The sequence below is a fragment of the Rhinatrema bivittatum genome, chromosome 9, assembly GCF_901001135.1.
Source record: "Rhinatrema bivittatum chromosome 9, aRhiBiv1.1, whole genome shotgun sequence".
Taxonomy (NCBI): domain Eukaryota; kingdom Metazoa; phylum Chordata; class Amphibia; order Gymnophiona; family Rhinatrematidae; genus Rhinatrema; species Rhinatrema bivittatum.
In genome coordinates, this window is record NC_042623.1 from 185434582 (window position 1) to 185457666 (window position 23085).

At 45.8% G+C, this 23085-nt stretch overlaps 1 protein-coding gene across 3 annotated transcripts in view; it reads left to right on the forward strand.

Annotated features, from left to right (window-relative positions):
• The window catches only part of RUBCN (rubicon autophagy regulator), a 122094-nt gene that overhangs the window by 63835 nt on the left and 35174 nt on the right, over positions 1 to 23085 (forward strand). For all 3 annotated transcript variants that reach the window (XM_029615098.1, XM_029615100.1, XM_029615099.1), the window contains exons 6-11: positions 423 to 579; positions 1425 to 1976; positions 5121 to 5216; positions 13788 to 13903; positions 14852 to 15056; positions 22213 to 22314. In XM_029615098.1, the coding sequence (XP_029470958.1) occupies positions 423 to 579; positions 1425 to 1976; positions 5121 to 5216; positions 13788 to 13903; positions 14852 to 15056; positions 22213 to 22314 (1228 nt within the window). The remainder of the gene's footprint in view (positions 1 to 422; positions 580 to 1424; positions 1977 to 5120; positions 5217 to 13787; positions 13904 to 14851; positions 15057 to 22212; positions 22315 to 23085) is intronic.

Below are 23085 nucleotides of genomic sequence, written 5' to 3' on the forward strand. Positions count from 1 at the left end.
TGTTTCTGCATCATCTCGTTTCACGGAGTTTTGTGCCTCCTGTTTAAGCATGAAATGGCAGTGCTCGGGTACCTGGTGTCGATTTTTGAATGAGAGCCGCTCTTTCCATCGTGGGTGTCAGATCTGTTGCCAGCGGTTACTTATTTTTTTTCTCCCAGTAATGTCGGTGAAATGGGCTTTCTTTGGTGGTTATAAGCAGCGGGTCATGTGGATCAGCTGCTTGGGATTTTTGGCATGACTGGTTAGTCCTCCTCAACTATCAGGGTGGAATTTTGTCACAGTGAAGTTTTAGGTTTCACTTGGTATGTAGGAGAGGGGTTTGCAGGACATAACTGACCCTGATCATTTCCTGTACCTAATAGAGAAGGTTTGTTCTGCTTCCCTGTACATTCTTTTTGTTAATACTCCTGGCTCTTCTGCAGTTTGACATGAAGAGTGAGACTTTTTCATCTGTGATAAAAAGTCAAAGCTTGACGGCTCTCCCTGGATCCTTGGGCTTCCTTCCTTTGGAGTACTCCCAGTACAGGTGCTCCGGGTCCTTTAGCAGCCTGCAGCAGCCAGTTTCTGGCCCTGGCGAAGGTAAGTAAGTGGAGAATCCAACAGGGCGTTAGCTGTCAAGTCTGTGCTTTCATTTTAATGTTTGTGAGTAGTTAAAAAAAAAAAAAAAAAAATACAAAAATTCCATAGATAACACATTCAGAAATATTTGTTTTGACAGCCAAAAGGGAGGAATGGGACAAAGGTCTGAAATTAGTTACAGCGGTGACCTTGGGAGCCCAGGAGATTTCCTGGGACTCTTGCATTTCAGTGTGTGTGTGTGTGTGTGTGTGTGTTACCCTTGCTAAGCTGTGCTATCTCCCTGTTTCACATTTTAACCCAGCGTAATGGGAACAGTAAGAGTACTTCCCGTTTCCATCCCCGAGGCACTGCTACTGGTCTGGAAATATAATTTGAAAGCCCTTTTGTGTGGAAGCAAGGTGCTACATGAATACAGTTCTCATTAAAATAAGTGAATACAGTAATTACAAGAAATGGGGCTGTCTGAAAGCAGTGCTCTGTGTGTCCTCATACAATCCCACTGGCATGGATTCTGCTGGGCCTTGGCTGGCACTGTTGGGGGCCTATGGCAGCTGGACCCAGACAGGAAGCTCAGTGCTTCTGCTGATTCACTTTGCTGGTCTGAAAATCCAGAGGCGTGCTTCCAAAGGGTTGACATTTTGGCTTTAAATGCCGGTAGCTGAGGCATGCATACATACTGCAAGCTTGCTAGGGTGCTACTGATGGTGGGGGGTGGCTTTTATAAAAGTGATCTTTTTAAATGAAGCCCTGCATGTGTCCAATGCTTACAGACAGCTGATCCTCTGTTGCTGATGTGCGCAGCTAGAATCTGTTACAGTCCTTCTTACCTTTTTTTTGTTCCACAGATAGGAGAACAGGACTCGTGCTGCCCAGGACCCCGGGCAGTAGCCAATCTCAGGAAAACACCTTGTACAAAGTCTGCGTCTCACTGAGTGAGGATAGATTGGCTCCAGACCCTGCCGCCGCTGTCCCAGCATTTAGCGCTGACTCGCCTAAAGATCCCTTTTCCCCACTCAGCGAGATGAGTGTGAGCACTCTGACCAGTCATAGTGAAGACCCCTGGGCTGGTAGCCAGGAGGACACGCAGAGCGAGGCAGACGATGGACCAGAATACTTTGCGATCGGGAACTTGCGCCATCGGAAACGGACGTCCAGTCAGAGCAGCGGTAGCAGCAACAGCAGCAAAAGCAGCACTTCCAACTTGTTTTCTTCCAGCAGCTCCCAGAAACCAGATTCCCTGGGCCACAGCACCTCCGGGGCCAAGAGCTCCTCCCTGCTCAGCTTGCTGCGCAGATCCAGCTTCTCGGAGGGACAGACCTCGGCCAGCCAAGGGAACGTGCGGAAGAGCCATGCCCGCTCGCACTCAGACACCAACGTGGCCTCCGGAAAGTTACACGGTAAGGAACAGCCTCAGATCTCAGAAGTAAGACTCCCCTGTTATCTACAAAGTGCTGGTTATTGTCTCTTGTAACTGGAGCATATACTGCAGTGGAGACTCAGCGAGGATGCTTGCCATGAGGAAGTAACCTTGGCTGGGTCAAGGCCTACAGTTTGTCGAGCTATGCAAGTGGACAATCTGTAGACTTAGCTTGCACAGAACATGGTTTACGCACCTCGTTGGGTGAAGCCTGCCTCTGCACCTCTCTGCGTGGAGGGGGAATGGCTAATGCCTTGGTTAATGGAGGAGTTCATTTGTGCACACTTTCATGGTGGTTCATGTGCTAAACTCTTTGTTCAATTGGGAGTAAAGGGTTGTGCACACCTTGTTTTTATACTGGGGCCCTGGTCCCTCTCTTCTTGTCTTCTGGGAACAGGGAGCGGAGGGATAAAGCTGGAGTGGACAGCAGGACAAATAAATAAATAAATAAACAAATTCAGATTTTGTCAGACTATTTCTAATGTGTGGTCACTGATTCTGAATTTATTTAGTGTCTGTGTGACCGAGGTAGCGTATCCTGCTAGTCTTAGCTTCTGTGCAGTGACCTGTAGCAGTCTGACTTGCTGTATTTCCCACCCAGAGATCTAGTGGTGTTCTCAGTGTTGCCTTTTCATAGAAAGGTTGTTGCTGTTTGAGTTCTGGCTGTTAGTGCTGTTTTGCTATGGCAGATTTGCTCTATAGGATCCGAGTGACTGTTGTGCAAGGTTTTTTTGTTACTTCACAAAGTATCCGGTAATGGAAGGAGTGTCACTGTTACTGAAGTGACCACAGAGGCTGAATTTTTTTCCCATGGAGAGTAGTAAGGGAAACGACCTAGGTCAGGCTAACCAGTCATTTTGTAGACTACTTCAACTAAGCAATATGAATTTCTTTTAATTTATAAATATATATTGTGTGTGTGTGTGTTGCAGTTTACCCCTATATATACACATTCATACAAAGAATTTAATATTTAAAAGTATCTCGTCTGATTCTGGGCGTTTATAGGTTTATGGTGGGGAGGATGGTGGGGGAGATCATTCTCATTATTAAGGTATGGGGTGATACCAGTGTACTAGCGCTGCCCGTAGCGCGAGGCTCTTGCGCCAGCTTTGCATGACCCCACGTGGGCTGGAAGGAGTAGGTGCAGGAGGGAGGAGTGCTTACGTTGGTCTGCACGGGGCAGAAGTAGATGATGGTGCGCAGCTTCTCTCCCGCCAGCCGGGGGCAGTGAAGGGAAGCTGCAGCCTTGGAGGGTGGTTTGGGGAACAGGGTGAGGCCTATCCAGAAGTGTCTACTCCGGGGGTCCTCTGCCCTTTCACTATCTCTTAGATGATGGGGCACAAATCTCGCCTCATTTCTGAGAGGGATGGTGGGATCACTCTCGCATGAATAGGGGCTGAATGACATGTTATCTGGGTTTTTGCTGATGAGTCCTTTAACTTGCAGGTTTGGTTAATTTCAGTTTCTCATCCAAACTGCAGCACCCGATTGCTGTGTAGTTAGTGATATCTGAGGCTGTCCAGAGCTGCGTATTTAAGATAGAGCACAGGCGTCCCGAGAGAGATCAGACTGACGGGTACTGACGGCCATTGGTTCATTGTGTGTGTTCAGAGAGTCTCTCCACCTTTTTTTGTGCCTTGAATGTCTCTCTAACCTGTTCTCCTCTCCTCTCCTCCTGCACTGGCTGCTGCTGACAGGAGGGCTCAGGGATATCACCATTATAGTGGAAGATCCTGTGGCAGGTGTGGAAGCCGCTGGTAATCTAGCATGTTCTCCTCATTCTGTGGAATTTAGTCCGTCCAAGGCCGCATCCATTCCCAAAGCACTGGTGTCGGTTAGTTTCAGGGCCTGTTAGGAAATATGGGAGAAGATGCCCTTTTGCCGCCGTCTCCTGGAGGGATTTAGTTGTGTAAGGGGTCCCTCCTCGTTCCCTTGCTTGGGAAGCGGAGAATATGGCAGCCCACGTCAGTCTCTCCGTTTCCCCGTCCTGCCGCGGCCTGGCAGACCCTGCACGGTGGTCCGGCTTTACTTCCTCTGTCCCCGCGGACATGGGGGCTGCCTTTTGTGCTTTCTGCCTCCATTCCCAGTATTGGGAGAAAGCGCTATGCATCTCCTTAGGGGAGCGCCTGGGATAAGATGGAAACGCCCTAGATTTCAGACACGGGGAGGACACGGGCTGCTTTCTGTGTGGAAATCCCCTGGCAGGCTGGGGTCGCAGGGGCCCTTTTTATGCCACGTGCTTTGCACCCGCACGCTACACGAGGTACACGGAGTGCTAGAATTTCCCAGACTCACCGGGGGCAGGGCAAATACTTCCCCAGTATAGAGAGCATAGCAGTTTTCAAAAGCTGATTTTTCCCACCTGTCTTCTCGCAGAAATCCCTGTGCAATTTCCTCCCATAAGCAGTAACTCGATGGTCGGAGCTGTGGCTCTGTCCACTCTCAAGCCTCATTGCCCCCTCTGTCCAGCTGCTAGGAGTTGGAAGGGGCTTATTGTGAAAGGTAAGGCTCCTTGTGCCATGGGCGAGGCAGGCAGAGGGGTGGCTGTGATCTCGGAGGGCTGGGCCAGCGGTAGTGCCCGGTCCTGTCTGTGCAGCTTTCTCCCTTGGGTTGATGTAGAGGCAGAAGTAGCTTGGGAATGTCCAGTGGCTGCGCTCATCTGCTTCCAGACAGAATAGGGAGAGGAGTGCTGTTATCAAAGGTCCTCGCTTGCTATTTCAAGACTGAGGTGCATCGGGGGGAGAACAGAACGAGATCCTTTTTGTAGCATGACGCAGAATGGATTTTGCGTGGACACCAGTGTTTTCTACGCCTTCTTCCTCCCCCATCGCTGTACTGACTGCTGCATGCTTTCATTTGTGTTCTTCACCGATCAGCTCGCACCCTTTATCTGTTTGAATTAATGTATTTCAGCCCCTTTATGTTAAGCACCAAAGGACCACTTCCGGTATATGCCGCGTGCTCCTTTCGAGAGATCACTTTTTTTTTTTTTTTTTTACCTTTTCTATTTTCATTGTTTCTGAAATCTTTGTGCCTCCTTTTAAAAATGGCCTGCACTTTTGAGAGCTTCAGAATGACCTGGTGTGTGTGTCTCTCTCTTGTCCTGTGTTTGTTTTAAAAGAGTCCTGCAGCGATGCTTCCAAGCTGAAGGAGCAGGCCGCCTCTGCGTCTCGGAGCAGTGGAGTCTGCCCTCAGAGTTCCCTGCGTATGGAGCGAGGTGAGTTGGGTCCCACTCCAGCCTAAGCTCCTGCACTGATTTCCCAGCGACTTACCTTCCGCTCGGCAGATAAAATCTCTTACACAGAATCTCTCGGCTCAGGGAAGGCAAGGCATTTTGGCTGCTTTACCCCTTTCTCAAGACTGCTCTCCAGGAGCCACTACGGGTATAAAAAAAAATGCATTCTTTTTACATACAGTTGCTGCGTACTGAGTTACGTAAGCGCACCTCTTCATTCCATCGCTGCCTACTGGGTCGCTTCGGGAGCAGCAGAACCCAGCATTGGGTCCAGTCTGAGCCCTTCAGTTAGCCTTAGTGGAAAGGGAGGGGGGACCAGAGGCAGCTCATCTGAGAACATTAAACCGTGCACCAACCTGGCCCGTGCCCTACGCCTCCTGGATGGATCCGTCAGCTGAACTGTAGCGTTGCCAGACTTAGACGTAAGGAGATCGTTTCATCGGAAGCAGGCTGAGCTTGCAGACATGCCGGGTGGGCACGTAGAAGGCTGTGGTGTTCGCAAGTAGCCAAGGGCCTCCAATTGTAGATTAGTCTTGCCCAGATCCAGAGTTTGGCTGATGTAAGCGAGGTCAACTTACCTGTGAATCTTTTATCATCCCAAATATAAAATTTATACATAAATGATGGGCGGGGAGGGGGATGTCCTGGTAGTTCTTGTGCCAGCAGGTGAATTGGTTTGCTTTGGACATGCCTGGGGCGTTAATGCATGGAGTAGGAAATGGAAGATATGTTTGTTCTGGTAATTCCTAGGAGGCATGCCATGATAATTTAATGCAAAGAAGGGTTTCCTAGTGTGTAGACAGATGGACTCGGGACCAGTGGGTTATGCACCTCTGCCAGCAGATGGAGACATAGCAAGCTGACCTCACAGTACTTATACTCCTGCAGTGACATCAGCCCGCCTGTATTCTCCGTCTCAGCAAAAGGACATGATTTCCCTACTGGGGATTGCTTCAGATTTTAGAAGAATTAAAAAAAAAAAAAAAAGCAGCCCTGCTCTCCTGTGGTGATACCAGATGGTCCCTCCTCCAGTTGAGAGTTCCTGAGATGGTTTCCATGGTCAGACAGTGTAGAGAGGGGTTTTATAGGGCTTCCTCCGGTCTCCATGCTTGGCGCGCCGTTCTGAAGTTCGTTCGCGTTCCCATGGGACTGGGCAGCCTGGCGGGTTGAGCAGCCCAAGTGGGCTAGGTCCAGCTGATAGGCTGCTTCCTGTGGGCTGCCTTGTAGGCTGTGGCTGCATTTTCACACGCTTCTGTGCGTGTTCGACTGCTTTCTACAGGAACGTCAGTGTGCGCAATGTGTCCGTCTGTGTGTACGAATTGTGCACTCAGTTTTGGGCACAGTTCCTGTGTGCACATTTTTTTAAGCATATCGGTGCTGTGCCCAGATTTTGGCACATTGTTTATGCGTTTGTTTTTTGCAGCACTTACTCTTGGGGTGCCTAATTTTTGTGCACATAAAATTTGGGCGCTTGAAATTATTCAGTGCAAGCTGGCTGGACACACGTTCTCAGTCGACTGATGAACTAATGGTGCCGGTGAACAAGAAACCTAAGCGCCTTTCTCGCTGTGTTGCCTGTCATATTCGGGCATCTCAGCCTTGAGTGTGCCCTCTAACATGTGTCAGCGTTGCTTAGAGGCTCGGGGTGAATTGTCTTTCTCTGATTTTGCTAAGCCTGGTCCTTCCCAGCCTGGTGGTGATCTGGCTAAGGATTTGTCTGGAAGTATGCCAACCTTGGAATGGGTATTCCCGACAGGAACCCTGATGGCATTGAAGATGAGGCAGATCCTCACTCCATGGAAGATGGGGAAATTCCTCTGGGACTGGAACTGTATGGGACCATGTTGCAGTTCTTCCGTAGAGAAGAACTGCTGGCCCTGATTTCGCAGACCTTGAAGATGCTGGGAATACCTGGGGCAGATTTCATGTCTGAGCCAGAGAAGAATCTGATTTTGGTTTCATTGTGTAAAGCCTCGGGTCTTTTCCCTGTTATGGAAGACATTCAAGAATTGATTGATCTTGAATGGGATTCTCCGGAGGCAAATTTCAAAGGGGGTTGGACATTGGAAGGCCTGTACACCCTGGATCCAGTGATGAGAACGTTTGCATTTTCCGAAAGTGGATGCGCTGCTCTGTGCTGTCTCTAAATGGATGACCATTCCCGTGGAGGGAGGAGCCTTGAAGGATGTGCAGGATAGGAGAATTGAGGCCATTCTCAAACAAGAATTTAAAGCAGTGACATTGCAGATAGCTTCTTGTTGTGCCCTTGTGGCTCGCTCTTGTCTGCTTCTCTCTCAGGAGGTTGATGATTCTGGGATGAACTCCAGAGCAGTTATGGAACACGCTGCCACCATTTTAGCAGATGCGGGTTGCGATTTGGTCTGTATCTCAGCTAGGTGAGTGGCTTCGATTAATAGCGGCCAGACGTCAGTTATGGCTGCGTAATTGGTCATCGCAACCTCCAAAGCTAATCTTACAAAGTTGCCATTTAAAGGTTTCCTCTTGTTTGTGAGCGAGTTGGAGAAACTGGCCAGTAAGTGGAACGAATCCATGGTTCCTCAGTTGCTGGAGGATAAGAAGCAGTTGCGGCGCTCCTTTGGTATGAGGGGTTGTCTTACGGGTTCCAAGCTGTTTCATCCCTACAGAGAGTCAGCCTTTCAGAGAACTCAACCTTTTGGCAAATCTCAGTCCTTTCGTCCCAGTGAGAGCCGCGGGCTCAGGTGGCAGATCCTCCCGAGCCTCACCATGAAGGTTTGCCGACCCACCCCGGAGACAAGAGATAAGGGGACGTCTCTCTTTTATCAGAGGTGGGTTGAAATCACATCTGATCAGTGGGTCCTGGAGGTGATACAAGAAGGATATGTGTTGGAATTTTGTAGTGTTCCTTGGGACATGTCTCCTTGCCACTCCCTGCAGAAGAAGCAGGCGGTGGTATCTACCCTTCAAGGCTTCTCAGACTGAGGGCTGTGGTTCCAGGGCCTATGTCTTAGGAAAGCATGAGGTGATATTCCATTTATTTTATTGTGCCCAAGAAGGAGGGCTCCTTTCTTCCCATCCTAGATCTCAAAGGAGTTGAGTCATTTGCAGGTGACTCATTTTTGCATGGAAACCTTGTGCTTGGTGATATTGACTGTGCAGTCGGGGAATATCTGACCTCTCTGGATCTGTCTGAGGCTTACCTCCATATTCCCATCCAGTTGGAGCACCACAGTTTTCTGCATTTTGCAGTGCTGGGGCACCATTATCAGTTTTGGGCGATGCCTTTTGGTCTAGTCACCGCTCCCAGACCTTTTTCCAAGGTTATGGTGGTGGCAGCAGAGTTGAGAGAGGATGGGATCCTAGTTACACCCATATCGCCTGGTGACGCACAAGGTGATCTTGTTGCAGGAGCTTGGTTGGGTAGTGAACCTAGCCAAGAGCAGTCTTTAGCCTTCTCAGTCATTGGCGAATCTGGGTGTTCAGTTCGACACGAGGCAAGGCAAAGTTTTCCTGCCAGAAGCTCTGATTCAGAAGTTGATGTCGCAGGTGCATCTTTTGGTGAACACTATATGCCCGACAATGTAGTCCTATCTTCAAGTACTCTGTTTGATAGCGGCAACCCTGGAAGTGGTGCCGCAGGCAAGAACGCGAATGCGTCCTTCAGCGCTCCCTGCTGTCTCGTTGGAACCCACAGTGTCAGGACTGTTCTGTTTGGCTCCATTTGCCAATCGAAATCTGCTGTCACCTGCAGTGGTGGCTGCAAGAGGTTACCTGACATCATCAGACTGGTTGATACTCATGACAGATGCGAGTCTGTCAGGCTTGGGGAGTACACTGTCAGGAACTAAGGGTGTTGGAACACAGAAGAGACTTTCTGGAACATCAATCACCTAGAAGCTAGGGCATGCTTGCAGTTTAGCAGCAGACTGCAGGGTTAAGCGGTCTGAATGTCAGACAGTATGATGACATTGGCTTACATCAATTGACAGGGAGGAACTAAGAACCAGCAAGTATCGCTGGAAATAGACCAACTTATGGAATGGGGATAAGGGCATCTCCCGGTGATCTTGGCCTCTCACATTGCAGCAAAAGACAGCATAAGAGCAGACTTTCTCAGCTGGGAGAGTCTGGATCCGGGAGAATGGGTGTTGTCAGAAAAGGCATTTTCAGCTGGTAGTGGATCGCTCTTGGCGATTTCTCACAAGGCGAAGGTTCCTCGCTTCTTCAGTTGATGGAGAGATTCGAAGTTCTTTGGCATCTATGCTCTCGTACAAATCTGGCTGGAAGACAAGCTGCTGTATGCCTTTCCCCTGTGGCCCCTGTTGGGCAGAATAGTTTGTAGGATCGAAGGCCACAGGGGGATGGTGCTCCTGGTGGCACTGGATTGGCCCAAAATACCATAGTATGTGGATCTGCGAAGACTCATGGTAGAGACTACCCTTTGTCTTCCACCGCACAAGAATCTGTTGCAGCAGGGGCCTGTCCTTTATAAAGATCAGACTCTATTTTGTCTTACGGGTATGGCCCTTGAAAGGGCTCGCTTGTTGAAGCGTGGTTATTCTTCTGCGGTGATTGCCACCTTGCTACGTGCTCTGAAGTTTTCCACTTCCTTAACCTATATGCAGGTTTGGTGAGTGTTTAAGGCTTCGTGTGAGGTTTGAGGTGTTCTTCCTCATTCAGTGAAGATCCTACTCATTTTGGAATTTTTGCAGGATGGGTTAAATAAAGGGTTGGCCGTTAATTCTTTGAAGGTACAGGTTGTGGATCTTGCCTTTTTCAAAGGCCAGGCCAATAGTGAAAACTCACAGTAAAAACTTTTACAAATTCTTCCGAAGCAGAAAGCAGTTGGACCGTTAGATGATCGAGGGGTTAAAGGGGCAATTAGAGAAGATAAAGCCATTGCGGAAAGATTAAATGATGTTTTTGCTTCAGTGTTTACTGAAGAGGATGTTGGGGAGATACACGTATCAGAGAAGGCTTACATGGGTAATGATTCAGATGGACTGAATCAATCATGGTGTACCTAGAAGATGTGGTAGGCCTGATTGACAAATTGAAGAGTGGTAAATCACCTGGACCGGATGGTATACACTCCAGGGTTCTGAAAGAACTAAAAAATGAAATTTCAAACCTACTAGTAAAAATTTGTAACCTATCATTAAAATCATCTATTGTACCTGAAGAGTGGAGGGTGGCTAATGTAACCCCAATATTTAAAAAGGGCTCCAGGGGCGATCCGTGAAACTAGCCTGACTTCAGTGCCAGGAAAAATAGTGGAAAGTGTTCTAAATATCAAAATCACAGAACATATAAAAAGACATGATTTAATGGAACAAAGTCAGCATGGCTTTACCCAAGGCAAGTCTTGCCTCACAAATCTGCTTCAGTTTTTTGAAGACGTTAATAAACACGTAGATAAACGTGAACTGGTAGATGTAGTGTACTTGGATTTTCAGAAGGCGTTTGACAAAGTTCCTCATGAGAGGCTTCTAGGAAAAGTTAAGTCATGGGATAGGTGGTGATGTCCTTTCATGGATTACAAACTGGCTAAAAGACAGGAAACAGAGTAGGATTAAATGGACAATTTTCTCAGTGGAAGGGAGTGGGCAGTGGAGTGCCTCAGGGATCTGTATTGGGACCCATACTTTTCAATATATTTATAAATGATCTGGAAAGCAATACGAGTGAGGTAATCAAATTTGCAGATGATACAAAATTGTTCAGAGTAGTTAAATTACAAGCAGATTGTGATAAATTGCAGGAAGACCTTCTGAGACTGGAAAATTGGGCATCCAATTGGCAGATGAAATTTAATGTGGATAAGAGCAAGGTGATACATATAGGGAAAAATAACCCATGCTATAGTTACACAATGTTAAGTTCCATATTAGGTGCTACCACCCAAGAAAGAGATCTAGGTGTCATAGTGGATAACACATTGAAATCGTCGGCTCAGTGTGCTGTGACAGTCAAAAAAGCAAACAGAATGTTGGGAATTATTAGAAAGGGAATGGTGAATAAAACGGAAAATGTCATAATGCCTCTGTATCGCTCCATGGTGACCTTCACCTTGAATACTGTGTACAATTCTGGTCGCCGCATCTCAAAAAAGATATAATTGCGATGGAGAAGGTACAGAGAAGGGCAACCAAAATGATAAGGGGAATGGAACAACTCCCCTATGAGGAAAGACTAAAGAGGTTAGGGCTGTTCAGCTTGGAGAAGAGACAGCTGAGGGGGGATATGATAGAAGTGTTTTAAAATCATGAGAGGTCTAGAATGGGTTAATGTGAATCAGTTATTTACTTTTTTGGATAATAGACTAGAGGGCACTCCATGAAGTTAGCATGTGGCACTTTTAAACTAATCGGAGAAAGTTCTTTTTTACTCAACGCACAATTAAACTCTGGAATTTGATGCCAGAGGATGTGGTTAGTGCAGTTAGTGTAGCCTTGTTTAAAAAAGGATTGGATAAGTTGTTGGAGGAGAAGTCCATTAAGTTGACTTAGAAAATAGCCACTGCTATTACTAGCAACAGTAGCATGGGATAGACTTAGTGTTTGGGTACTTGCCAGGTTCTTATGGCCTGGATTGGCCACTGTTGGAAACAGGATGCTGGGCTTGATGGACCCTTGGTCTGACCCAGTATGACATGTTCTTATCGTCTCATCCTGATGTGGCTCGTTTCTTGAAGGGAATGATTACTGGTTCCCTTGTGGAGTCTTAACCTGGTGTTGGATTTCTTAGCCTGTCCTATGTTTTGACTGCTGCATAGCCTTTCCTTGTGGCTAATGACTTTGAAACAATGTTTCAGGTAGCAATATATTCTGCGTGCCAAATTTCCGAGTTGCAGGCCTTGTCTTGCCGGGAGCAGCTTCTTCGGGTGACTCCGGGAGCGATACAGCTGTCTAAAGTGGTCTTGGATTTTCACTTGAATCAGTCTATGTCCTTACCATCATTGGATAAGGGAAAAGATGCGGAAGAGGATCACCTGCTGCGTCCTTTGGATATCAAGAGACATGTGCGGTATCTGGAGGTTTCTAAACCTTTCTGAAAAACAGATCCCCTGTTTTTCCGTCATGGTGGAAGGAAGCAGGGCAAACCATTGGATTAAGGAGGTAGTCACGGCCACATGTGTGGAGGCTGAAAAGCTGTTGCTTACTCAGGTTAGGGCTCAGGTAGTGTCATGGGCGGAGATTAGATTGTATCCTGTCAACATTTGCCGAACTGGTACGTGGTCCTTCTTACACACTTTTTCCAGGTATTATCATCTGAATGTGCAGGCCCAGGGGGACGCAGCCTTTGCATGTGCGGTGTTGACTGGACCACGGGCAGCCTCCTACCCTATTCAGGAGTAGGTTGGGTACATCCCTCTGGTCCTGAGTCCATCTGTCTACAAGCTAGAAAATGGAGAAATTACTACTTACCTGATAATTTCATTTTCCTTAGTGTAGACAGATGGACTTGGCTTTCTGTCCTTGGCTGCTGCATGGTTGGTTTAATGGTCTTCCTGTGGGGCTAGGTGTTCCAGGGGTTTACTGGTAAGTGTTCATCCAGTCCCTAGATTGGGGTACATACATTCATTACCTGAGTCCAGTGTTTCCTGTTGGTTGATTACAGTAATGATTTTTAATCAAGTTTTTACTAGTCTGTTCAGTTGCTTTTGAACAGAATACTGGCGGGTTGATGTTGCTGCGGGAGTATATATACTGTGATATCAGCTTCTCTGTCTCCATCTGCTGGCAGAGATGCAGAAGTCCTGGTCCGGAGTTCATCTGTCTACATCAAGTAAAACAAAATTATCGGGTAAGTAGTAATTTCCCCTTGGTTCTACCGGAAGGCTCCATTTGAACATTTTAGAGAATAATTTCAAATGTCTTGCATAACTTGAGCGCACAAGTTGCACCAATTTGCAAAGCGTATGTGCATGCATAATTCTGCCTTGAAAATTATTCCATCAAATCTACCCCAGCCAAGTTACAACCAAACGTATCCTGATTTATGCACAAAGGATCAAATTTTACAAACCCCTCTCCCACTGTGTCCCCAGGCATTGACATGTTCATGCAAATTTTCCTGCATATCAGGTTGGCAATTCTGTAAAACGCTGCTTTACATGGATGACCCCCATAATGTAGAGTGTAGTTCAGATTTAGATTTTTTTTTTTTTTAATATTCAAAGTGCACATCAAAGCGGATTACATTCAGGTACTATAGGTATTTTCCTATCCCCACAGGATTTACAATCTAATTTTGTACTTAAGGCAACGGAGGGTAAAGTGGCTTGCCCAAAGTCACAAAGAATGACAGGGGCTGGTTTCCCTGGGTTATAGCCCACTGCTCTAACCACTAGGCTGCTCCTTCACTCGCTTTATACACAAAGATTTTAACTGAGAAGAGGTCACGTGAGAACACAGCGTAAAACTAAACTGGAAACCTAACCATTTCTCCTGCACATCCAGCTGGAGATTTCAGGAGTCCACTTTAACAGTCTGTCAGACATCTTCCCCATGTGAAGGTAAAAACAAGTCTGTATTTCCTGAGTGATATGCCATATTGACTCTTCTTTTGCAGAAGGCATTCAGTATCTGACTTCAGGGGATGGGATGTTCCGTAGACCCTCGGAGGGACAGTCCTTAATAAGTTACTTATCTGAGCAGGATTTTGGAAGCTGTGCAGACTTGGAAAAGGTACATCGGGAGGTTACAGGATTGGGTTTCATCTTTTATATAGTATAAATCAGCTGTGTGCACAGAGGGAGTGTGACATTTCTTGGGTCTGTTGTTGGCTCGCTCTCTCCATCACCAGTGGGGAATATGATGGCTGGTTGTGGTGACAGGTGCCATTCTCCAGTTTTGAATCGAGGTGCTACATTGTCTTACCATGCAAAGCAATCACGTTGTACCCTACTCTAATGTTGCTTCAGGTGAGTGCCCCAGCATCTTATGAAGTGAGAAAATTAAACATACAGCATTTTACAGTGATGGATAATAACTATATGATGACACTCTTGAAATAATTTTGAAGCAGCAACACATTCTGCCTGGGCCTTATTTAACTGGGAATGATTACTGCTGTCGTAGATACCCTAAGCACAAGCATGAATATTGTACAAGAAGCAAATGTTGTTTTGTGGAAAGAAAGTTATAGAATGAGAGGTCGTCATGAGGCTCAGGAGTATCACTGAAAAATATTTCCTCACAGGAAGTGTGGTGGATGCAAGGAATAGCCTCCCAGTGCAGAATTGTAAAAGCCTGGAATAAGATCAGAGGATCCCTAGTTGTGAAAAAGAAAGGGGAAAACCAGATATCTGTACAGCACAGTGTATGCTTTGTAGTGCTATTGAATTAGTAGAACAACTAAAGTCTGACTAGATGAGTCATTCCAGTCCTTACCTGCTGTCATGTTCTGTGTGTCTCAGGCAGGTTTAATAATTGGTGTTTTCATCTTGGATTAGATATGCTGACCTTGCGGCTTCCCAGTTTTTAAGTTTGCCACTAGTTTTGGGAATAGGAATGGCATGCCAGAAAATTGATACAGATGTGTTTGGTTTTTTCCCACCTAACCCGAATCCTCCTTGTGCTGAGTTTATATTTGTATCTTTCCCCTTTGAGTGACCCATTTTGTGTTGTCTGCAGGAGAATGCACATTTTAGCATATCAGAGTCGCTGATTGCAGCCATTGAGTTGATGAAGTGTAACATAAGTCAACAGCTGCGGGAGGAGGACGAGGATGATGACAGTGACAAAGAAATCCAAGAGCTGAAGCAGAAAATTCGCATGCGACGGAAGGAAATCCAGCCTAAGCGCAACCTCCCCATCTATGGAGATCTGGAATCTGACAGTAAGATCTCACTGGAGTCTGCGGCCTTACGCTTTTGGAAACTGTCGTAAAAAAAAATAAAAATTTACGATCCAAACAAAAAAAAAAAAAGGAAAACTTCCAGCCTAATCACAGCTGTAGGAGGGCCTGGTTGTTGTACATCTCCATCAAGCAACCTTTAGTTTCCCATTTTCTTAGAGGAGAAAGAACTGATGTGCAACACTTCATCTTTCATTATATTTATTAGAGATTAAAATTCTACATGACTATGGCACAGTTGCTCTACTCCCGATCTCCCTTTAGCTTCCGGGTCTCATCTCTAATATCTTATATTAACCGGGCATGTAACCAATTAATGCTTTATTCCCTGATGACAAGCATTCTTACATCACATCATTATTCTTATTGACACATAATTTGTCCAATCACAGACCTAATTTAGGGTCTGCTGCCAATCATTTATTATCCCATTGTAACCAAGTCTGAATACTGAAACACTCATTTTTCATACATACTAGGTGTTATCAATTATATCATGCTAGGTGTCAGTTGCAAAGTATGATGCAACATTGCACAATCCATTCTTCAAGTCAGCACGTAGCCTGCTCCATATTTTGACTACAAGATGTCCAAACAAATCTAACAGTACATTCACTACTTGAGTTACAGCAACTCAGAACAAACATGCTTGCTTAGCTCTACAAAATATCTAAAAATATTTTTTCATATAAATCCATTGTGCTCCTACATATAGCCAATCCAACAGACCTTTAAGAACCCAGAAAAAGGTATATTTTACTCAAATTCCACAAAACCTTTGATTGCTTTCTTTTTTCCCTGGGAATCGTATGATTCCAGGCCATTTTTTATTGCCTGTCACTTTGTTATTAACAGTGGCTTTGTTATTAACAGGGTGCAGTGCTTATTCCACTTACTGACCTACATCTCTACTCCATTCTTGGCCACCTGTCTACCTGAAATAGTGCTGAACTTGAAAAAACATTCACTCATTTTTCAAAGGGACCTGGGATATACATACTCTTCATATTCTGCACACATTTGCCCAGGCCCTGTAAAACTTATCTGTAAGTTCCTTTTCATACCCCAAATCTGTCCAGACTTCTGGATTTTGCCTCTCTGCCTGCAGATGGAGACAGAAGTAATGCTTTACTGACACTGTTACTTAACCTAGAGTGCCACCTGCAGTCCTTCAGTATTTCTCTGTCTCCAGCAGATGGTAGAGGTTTAAACCTGCAGTCTGGAGTATAAAAAAAAAACCAAAACTAAGATGGATTTCTTTCAGGAGCTTCCTCCTAGAGGGTTGGTCTCTGGTGGTGGCCATCCTACCTAGTTGAGGTGGGTGAGCAAGGGGTGATGACCCTTGGTGCTGGCTTGTCCATGGACACTTGAGGAGGTTTCAGTTAGCTTGTGGTTCAGTTCCCTCGATTCCCCAGGAGAGCACTCTGGAACTAGCAGCCACTCTGCTGCATTCAAGAAAGTACTTTTGTCTTTATTACAAAAAAAAAAAAAGAAATGACCTGATTGTTTTACGTGGCAGCTTGGAGAGGGTTTCTCAGCTTCGGCTGGCTCTGCGAGTTATTGGTGATCACACCAGACACAGTTGAGAGCTGGCAGTAGCTGGGGTCCTGGCACTGAGACTACTGCGGCAAATAAGGCAGTGCTTGTGAGGGATGCACATGGTACCATCCAAGGATCGCAGGAAGGCCTGCTGCTTGTGCGGGGATACGTGCGCTCGTCTCAGCCTTTCAAATTTGTGCGCTCTGGGTCTCTGGGGGAGAAGGCAGCTAAGCCAGTGCTTGCTCTGTTTCGGTGCATAAGAGTACAGACTCCTTTCAGTGCATAAAAGGCCTATGAGCTTGTCGTAAGCTGCCACAGATAGCTTTCCCGTGAGTGCAGGAATGGCAGCCATCTTGAGTGTAGTCATAGCGGCTCCGGAGGCTTCCGGGGATGAAGGGTTTCCCCTCCCTCCCTTATTTTCTACTGTGCAGAGTTCTGCAGAGAGGCTAGAAGCCTCGGAAGATGAGGCCTTAATGCAGGAGGATTCGGAGGATTCTCAGGACATTTCCTTGGATTTTGTGTTACTTTTCCACAGAGCCTATTGTATAATTTCTCTGGACTCACAGCTAGGGCAACAAGAACATTTCAAATCCACAAGAGGTTTTCAAATTTAGTTTATTTGGCTTTTTAAAAGAAGAGGCAAAGACAAGTGTTCTTGTGAGATGCAATATGCCCTCTATCTGTAATAAGTAGCATCTCCTCTAACACAGGAAGAGAGCCTTCTTTTATTATAATTATTACTATCTGGTTAGGGAGCAGGGAAGAAACACCCTCGTACTCAGGGTCAGCTGCAAGATGACTCAAATCCTGCAGAAAGACATCACCCAACATCTGGAGGGTGTTTGGCTTGGCTGGGCAGTGAGGCAGCCCCATGGAAGAGTCTAAGGACTCAAGTTCTGCCAGATGGATCTCTGGGGGCGAAGTCCACTCGAGACTTTTTGAATTGGGATCTAGAGGAGTTGCTGGTGACTGAAGGTGATGAACCTAAGGTGGTCTGGAGGTTTTGCAGGGAAGAATTGTGCCCCTTGATCGCACATATGCTTAAATAGCTAGGCATCAAACTTCCTCAGGTGGAGCTGGCCCAGGAAGTGGTGTCCCATGTCATGATTGGCTTTAGCGCCTGGTTAAGGCTTTTCCCTTCCACAAGTCAGTAAAGCAACTGGTCATCAGGGAGTGTGGGACACCCCTGAGACTGTTGCGAAGTTGTACCCATTACTGGAGAAGATAACTGGAGCTTTTGAGGTTTCCGAACGTAGATGCGTCCGTCTCGACGGTGACCAAGAAAACCACCATACTGGTGACAGGGTCCACTGCACTGAAAGATGTGCAGGACTGGAAGTTGGAAGTTCACATCAAGGATTTTTGAGGTTTCTGCTTTGGGTGTCAGGGCTGCAGTATGCAGCAGTTTTATGCAGAGAACTTGTTTGTGCTGTGTTCAGAATTTGTAGACGGAGACAGTCTTCCATGAAGCAGGCGGAGCACTTGGAGACAATGATGGCCTATTTGGAAGATGCCTTATATGACTCGATTAGGACATCCTCTAGAGTTATGAAGTCAGCAGTTTGGCCAGGGAGCTGCTCTGGTTAATAAACTGGTCTGCAGATGTTTGACCAAAGTTAAACTAGGGTCCCTCCTGCTCAAAGGCATGTTTGGGAAGGATTTAGTGCAGCTGGTGAAGCATCTGGGAGAGTCCAAGGGACATATTGCTGGAGGACAAGCCGAAGGGGGGAAAGAAATCCTTTCTCACCCGTTTGCGTTTTTAGAGATTATAGATGATATTGGCAGAACAAAGACCCTTCGGCCGTACAGAGGCAAAGCTTGAGCAGGACCCAGTCCTTTTGAGATGGGGGGGGGGGGGGGGGAAGCCAACTCAAGATATCTCTGGTCAAGGAACCAGGGGAGCTAAGTCTTCACAATGAAATGAGGCTGGTCCATTCTTCTCTTCTGGCTGTCAGGGTCTGTTGGCCCACTTTTATGAGGAGTGGACTGGAATCACAACATACCAGTGGACCTTGGGAATAAAATGGCTATGTGTTAGAATTTACATGCCCGGTGTGGAAAACCTACATTGTTTCCCCTTGTGCTACTTGTGTCAGACAGGTAGCAGTTTTCGAACTGGTGGTCTGCTCGCAACAGCTAAGAGCGATGGTGTCTGTTCCCTGAGAAGAACAGGGGAAAGGTTAGTATTCCATGGTCCTGAAAAAGGAAGAGACATTCAGATCCATTTTGGATTTAAAGATGGTCAATGCGGCCCTCAAGGTACCACATTTTTGTATGGTGACACTGCTTTAGATCATAGAGGCAATTCACAAGAGAGAGTTCCTTGAGTCACTGGACCTCACAAAGGCATACCTACATATCCCAATCAGGCAGGAGCACCAAAAGTACCTGTATTTTATGATTCTGGAAGACCATTTATTCCACTGACACAAGTAACATAATGCCTTAACTTAAGCATTACTCTCGTACGCTTGTTTAAAAAGCCAGGTCTTCAGATTTTTGTGTAAGACCAGAATTAAAAACAAAAGGCATATTTAAAGATATTCTTCTATTTAGTAGTAAAATTTCAGTTTTTTGATAGTTCAGAACTAGTTTCATGTGAGTCAAAAGTTGTTGAATGGCTGAAATGTGTACCTCTACCAATTTCAAGGTCTTTTCTATGGAGTCATTAATCAGGATTAATAATTGTACATCATTCGCATATATATAATAATCCTGAGTCCAGATAGTTTACATAGGGGCAGCATATAAATATTTATTTATTTATTTAAAGGCTTTTATATACCGGAGTTCATGCACTTGTGCATACCACTTCGGTTTACACAGAACAAGGAACAGAAAATTACATCAAACAGATTGAATATTGAAAAGTTGCAGATAAAGATGACCCCTGTTTATTTATTTATTTACACTTTTTTTTTTTATATACAGTCATTTGGTTTGCATAAAATTTCTAATCCAGTTTCATTTCCTACATTCATACATAAAATACAATAAAAGAAAAGGAATAAAATATAAGTAAAATTCATTGCATCTCACATAGCTGGGGTGGACAACATGCAAGTGGATTTTCTCAGCAGGCAGAAGTTGGATCCTGGAGAATGGGAGCAGTCTGAAAAAGCAATGCTTCTCATTCGGGCCAGGTGGGGAATGCTTCACACGCACTTGAGACAAAACATCAAGGCAGCGGGCTTTTAAAGTTGTAGGCGAGAGCACGGAGCAGAAGGAATCGATGTTCTGGTGCTACCATAGCCACCAGGGATTCTTCTTTGTCTTTCCCCCATGGCTGTTGCTTGGCAAAGTGCTACAAAGACATCCGGGCGAAGTGATTCTCATGGCTCTGGAATGGCCTTGGCTGCCATGGTCAGCAGACCTAGTAAACTTGGCAGTGGATAGTCGTTAAAGTTTGGTCAGTGTCCAAGATGGTTGCCCCAGTGTCCCATATTTGCAGGATAGCTTCTGTCTCGTGGTTTGGCTTTTGAGAAGAGCAGCTTGAGATAGGAAGGTTACTCCGAAGATGTCACTGTCACCTAACTGCAGGCCGGATGGAGAGGGAGGATTTTTGAAGCTTGGTATATTGGTCAGGGCATGCAGCCTACTCTGGCTTCAATTTTCCCATACCGTGACCTTTTTTTTACAAAAAGATCTAGTGAGGAGTCTAGCCTAAAGTTTCTTTCAGGTACAGGAGGTGGCTTTAGGCGGTCTTTGTGGTAAGATGCAGGGAGTGTCCCTAGACTTGCATCTGACTGTGATTTTGTTTTCTTCGAGGGGCAAAACACTTGCGGAAGGTGTGCCCATCGTGGAATCTTAATTTGGCGATGAGGGTGTTGTGTGAGGTTCCATTCGAGTCATTGTGGAGGACGACAATATAGGATTTAACCCTGAAAATGTTTTTGTTTTTTTTGTGGCGATTTGTTCGGCCAGAAGAACGTCAGAGCTTCAGGCATTGTCTTGTAGAGATTCCTTTCTTCAGTTTTATGGAGAATGGGGTGTCCTTGCGAGCATTGCCCTCATTTCTGCCGAAGGCTGTTTCAGCCTTTCATCTTAGTCAAACGATGGAACTTCCCGCCTTTCTGCACTTGGATTTGTCTGTATTGCCCGCAAAGGCATGCACGGCAAGCGTGGTTAAGGTATCTCCAGCTGAATAATTGTTTCCGGAGATCTGATCATATTTTTGCGCTTTGGAATGGGCCAAGAAAGGTGTGCAGGGCATCCAAGGCTGCTATTGTGAGATGGCTGAAGGATGCAATCAGCTCTGTGTATATTTGTAAAGGCCGTCTGACGTCAAGAGGTTCAAAGGGCTCACTTGTCTTGGGCATAGGTAACCTCATGGACAGAGTATCTGTTGATTTCTTCACGATAAATAGGTCGGATGGCTGCTTGGAAGTTGTTACGCACTTTCTCTAGCCATTACCGGTTGGATGTTTGAGATTTATTTTATTTATTATCGAAACATCATATTAGTTTACATGGTTTACATGGAACTAAATAGCAAAAGTACATTAAACAGCTTGGTGACTCTGAGGGGTTTGGAGAAAGTGTATTGCGAGCGGGGCTATCACATTCCCGCCCAGTATAGGGGAGCTTGGGTACATCCCAGGAGGCTGGACTGATCTGGGATATGAATAGGAAAGGAGAATTGGTTCTTACCTGTTAATTTTCATTCCTGGAATACTGCAGATCATTCCGGAACCCTGCTCGTTCATTATAACCCGCTCGTCATGGCAGTTTGTTTGGTTACATGATCTTCTTCTTGTTGGAACAAGTTTTCCATAGTCCCTTCTACTCATTGAGAGGGGTTGAGGGTCTCAGCTATGGTTATTCTCATCTTGGCTTGGGTACAGTTCATACTGAGGGACTGCAAGTGGCACTCAGGTTAAGTAGCAGTGTCAGTAAAGCTTTTCTTCTCTCTCTCCATCTGCTGGCAGGGAGGCAAAACCCAGGAGTCTGGACTTATCTGTGGCATGCCAGGAACAAAAACTAGCAGGCAAGAACCAATTTTCTTTCTGTACTAGGACCATTGCCATGTCCAGGGCTGGGTTCATCAGAGTGTCCTGTGGCACTTGAGCTCTCTGACTCGATGTGACAGACTTCTCATACCTCTTCAGAGTTTTTCGTGTATGAGCTGACTCCACTGCTGAGGTGGCTGCATGTGTGTTTGAAGTATTAAAAAAAAAAAAAAAAAAGAATGCTGTAGGAATATAAACTGTTTATAGTCCAATGCTTGCTCGGTCTTTCTATTTAGAATACATTGAAAGCACCCTTTTCCTTAACTTCCTCTTAAGGGAGTCATTGGAAAGGGAGATTTCAGATGATATAATGGGCTTTTGTGGGTTTTGTGCTGAACGGCGCTGTCTTTACAAACTGTCAGTGGGAGAGTGAGGCAGGAGACCAGAATGAAGACTCCATGTCCACTCACCTCCAAGAATTATTGGGTGAATCCCTTCTGTTGCATGACCCGTTCTGGTTCCTGGGTCACTCCTGAGATCAGAGTGCCGGGGTGGAGTGGGGAAGCCATCTTGTGCTATCATTTTGTCTTTATAAGCTGAGGTTTGCTTCGTTGCTTCCTTGACCTATATGTGTTTTTTTTTCTTTCCAGGCTTCACAGCCACGGACAGTGGGTCTCAGTTCAGCTCTCGTGATTCCATGCGGCTCTCTGATTCAGGGTCAGCTGATGAGGTGGATGAATTTGAGATCAGAGGTGAGTCCACTCCAGCCATGCAGCTAGAAGATCTTCGGCCACTTCTAGTATGATGTGGCTTCAACCCTTTCCTTGCTATGATTTGAGATCTGTCTCCTGATCAGGCACGTGACCTCGTGGTACTACTTGTGCCTGATTTTGGAACTGTTCTTCTGGAAGTTAGCGTAACGCAATTCCAGTGTTTTAAGGGAAAGATGCCTACTTATGAAGGATTTTGTGTAATAATTGGTAGAAAACCCTCAAAATGAGGTAAAATGATGCCTGTCATGCAGCAGTAGTATCCCTTATTTTTATTGAAAGAATAGAAATTTCCATCCAATATTACACAAAATATAAAACAAAATAGCGGAGACGGCTATAAATAACAATAACATCCACCTGCAGCTTACGTAAATATTACCTGAGGCAGATGGAAAATAATCAAATAACCGCACGGTCACTAAATCAAAGGAAACCCTGTCTCCCACTAGTGTCCCTTTGAAGAGGAGAACTTGTGAAGTCAGTTTGCCTGCATAAATCAGCTGTCTCAGTGTGAGTAAATGTCCCTGTGGTAGTGCAGAATGTGCAGGCTTTTAGCCAGGGGAGGAAAGTAGTGTACGTGGATTAAATCTCTGCATGCTTTCCCTGAAAAATGTCCCTAGGCAAGTGTCCGCGGGTATCAGGTTTCAAACCAAAAGTCCAGGTGTGGATTCCCTTTGAAAACTGGGGCAAAGTCTGTGGTTTAAACGTCCCCCCGTGAACTTTGTCCCATGGCAGATAGTTGGAGAAATT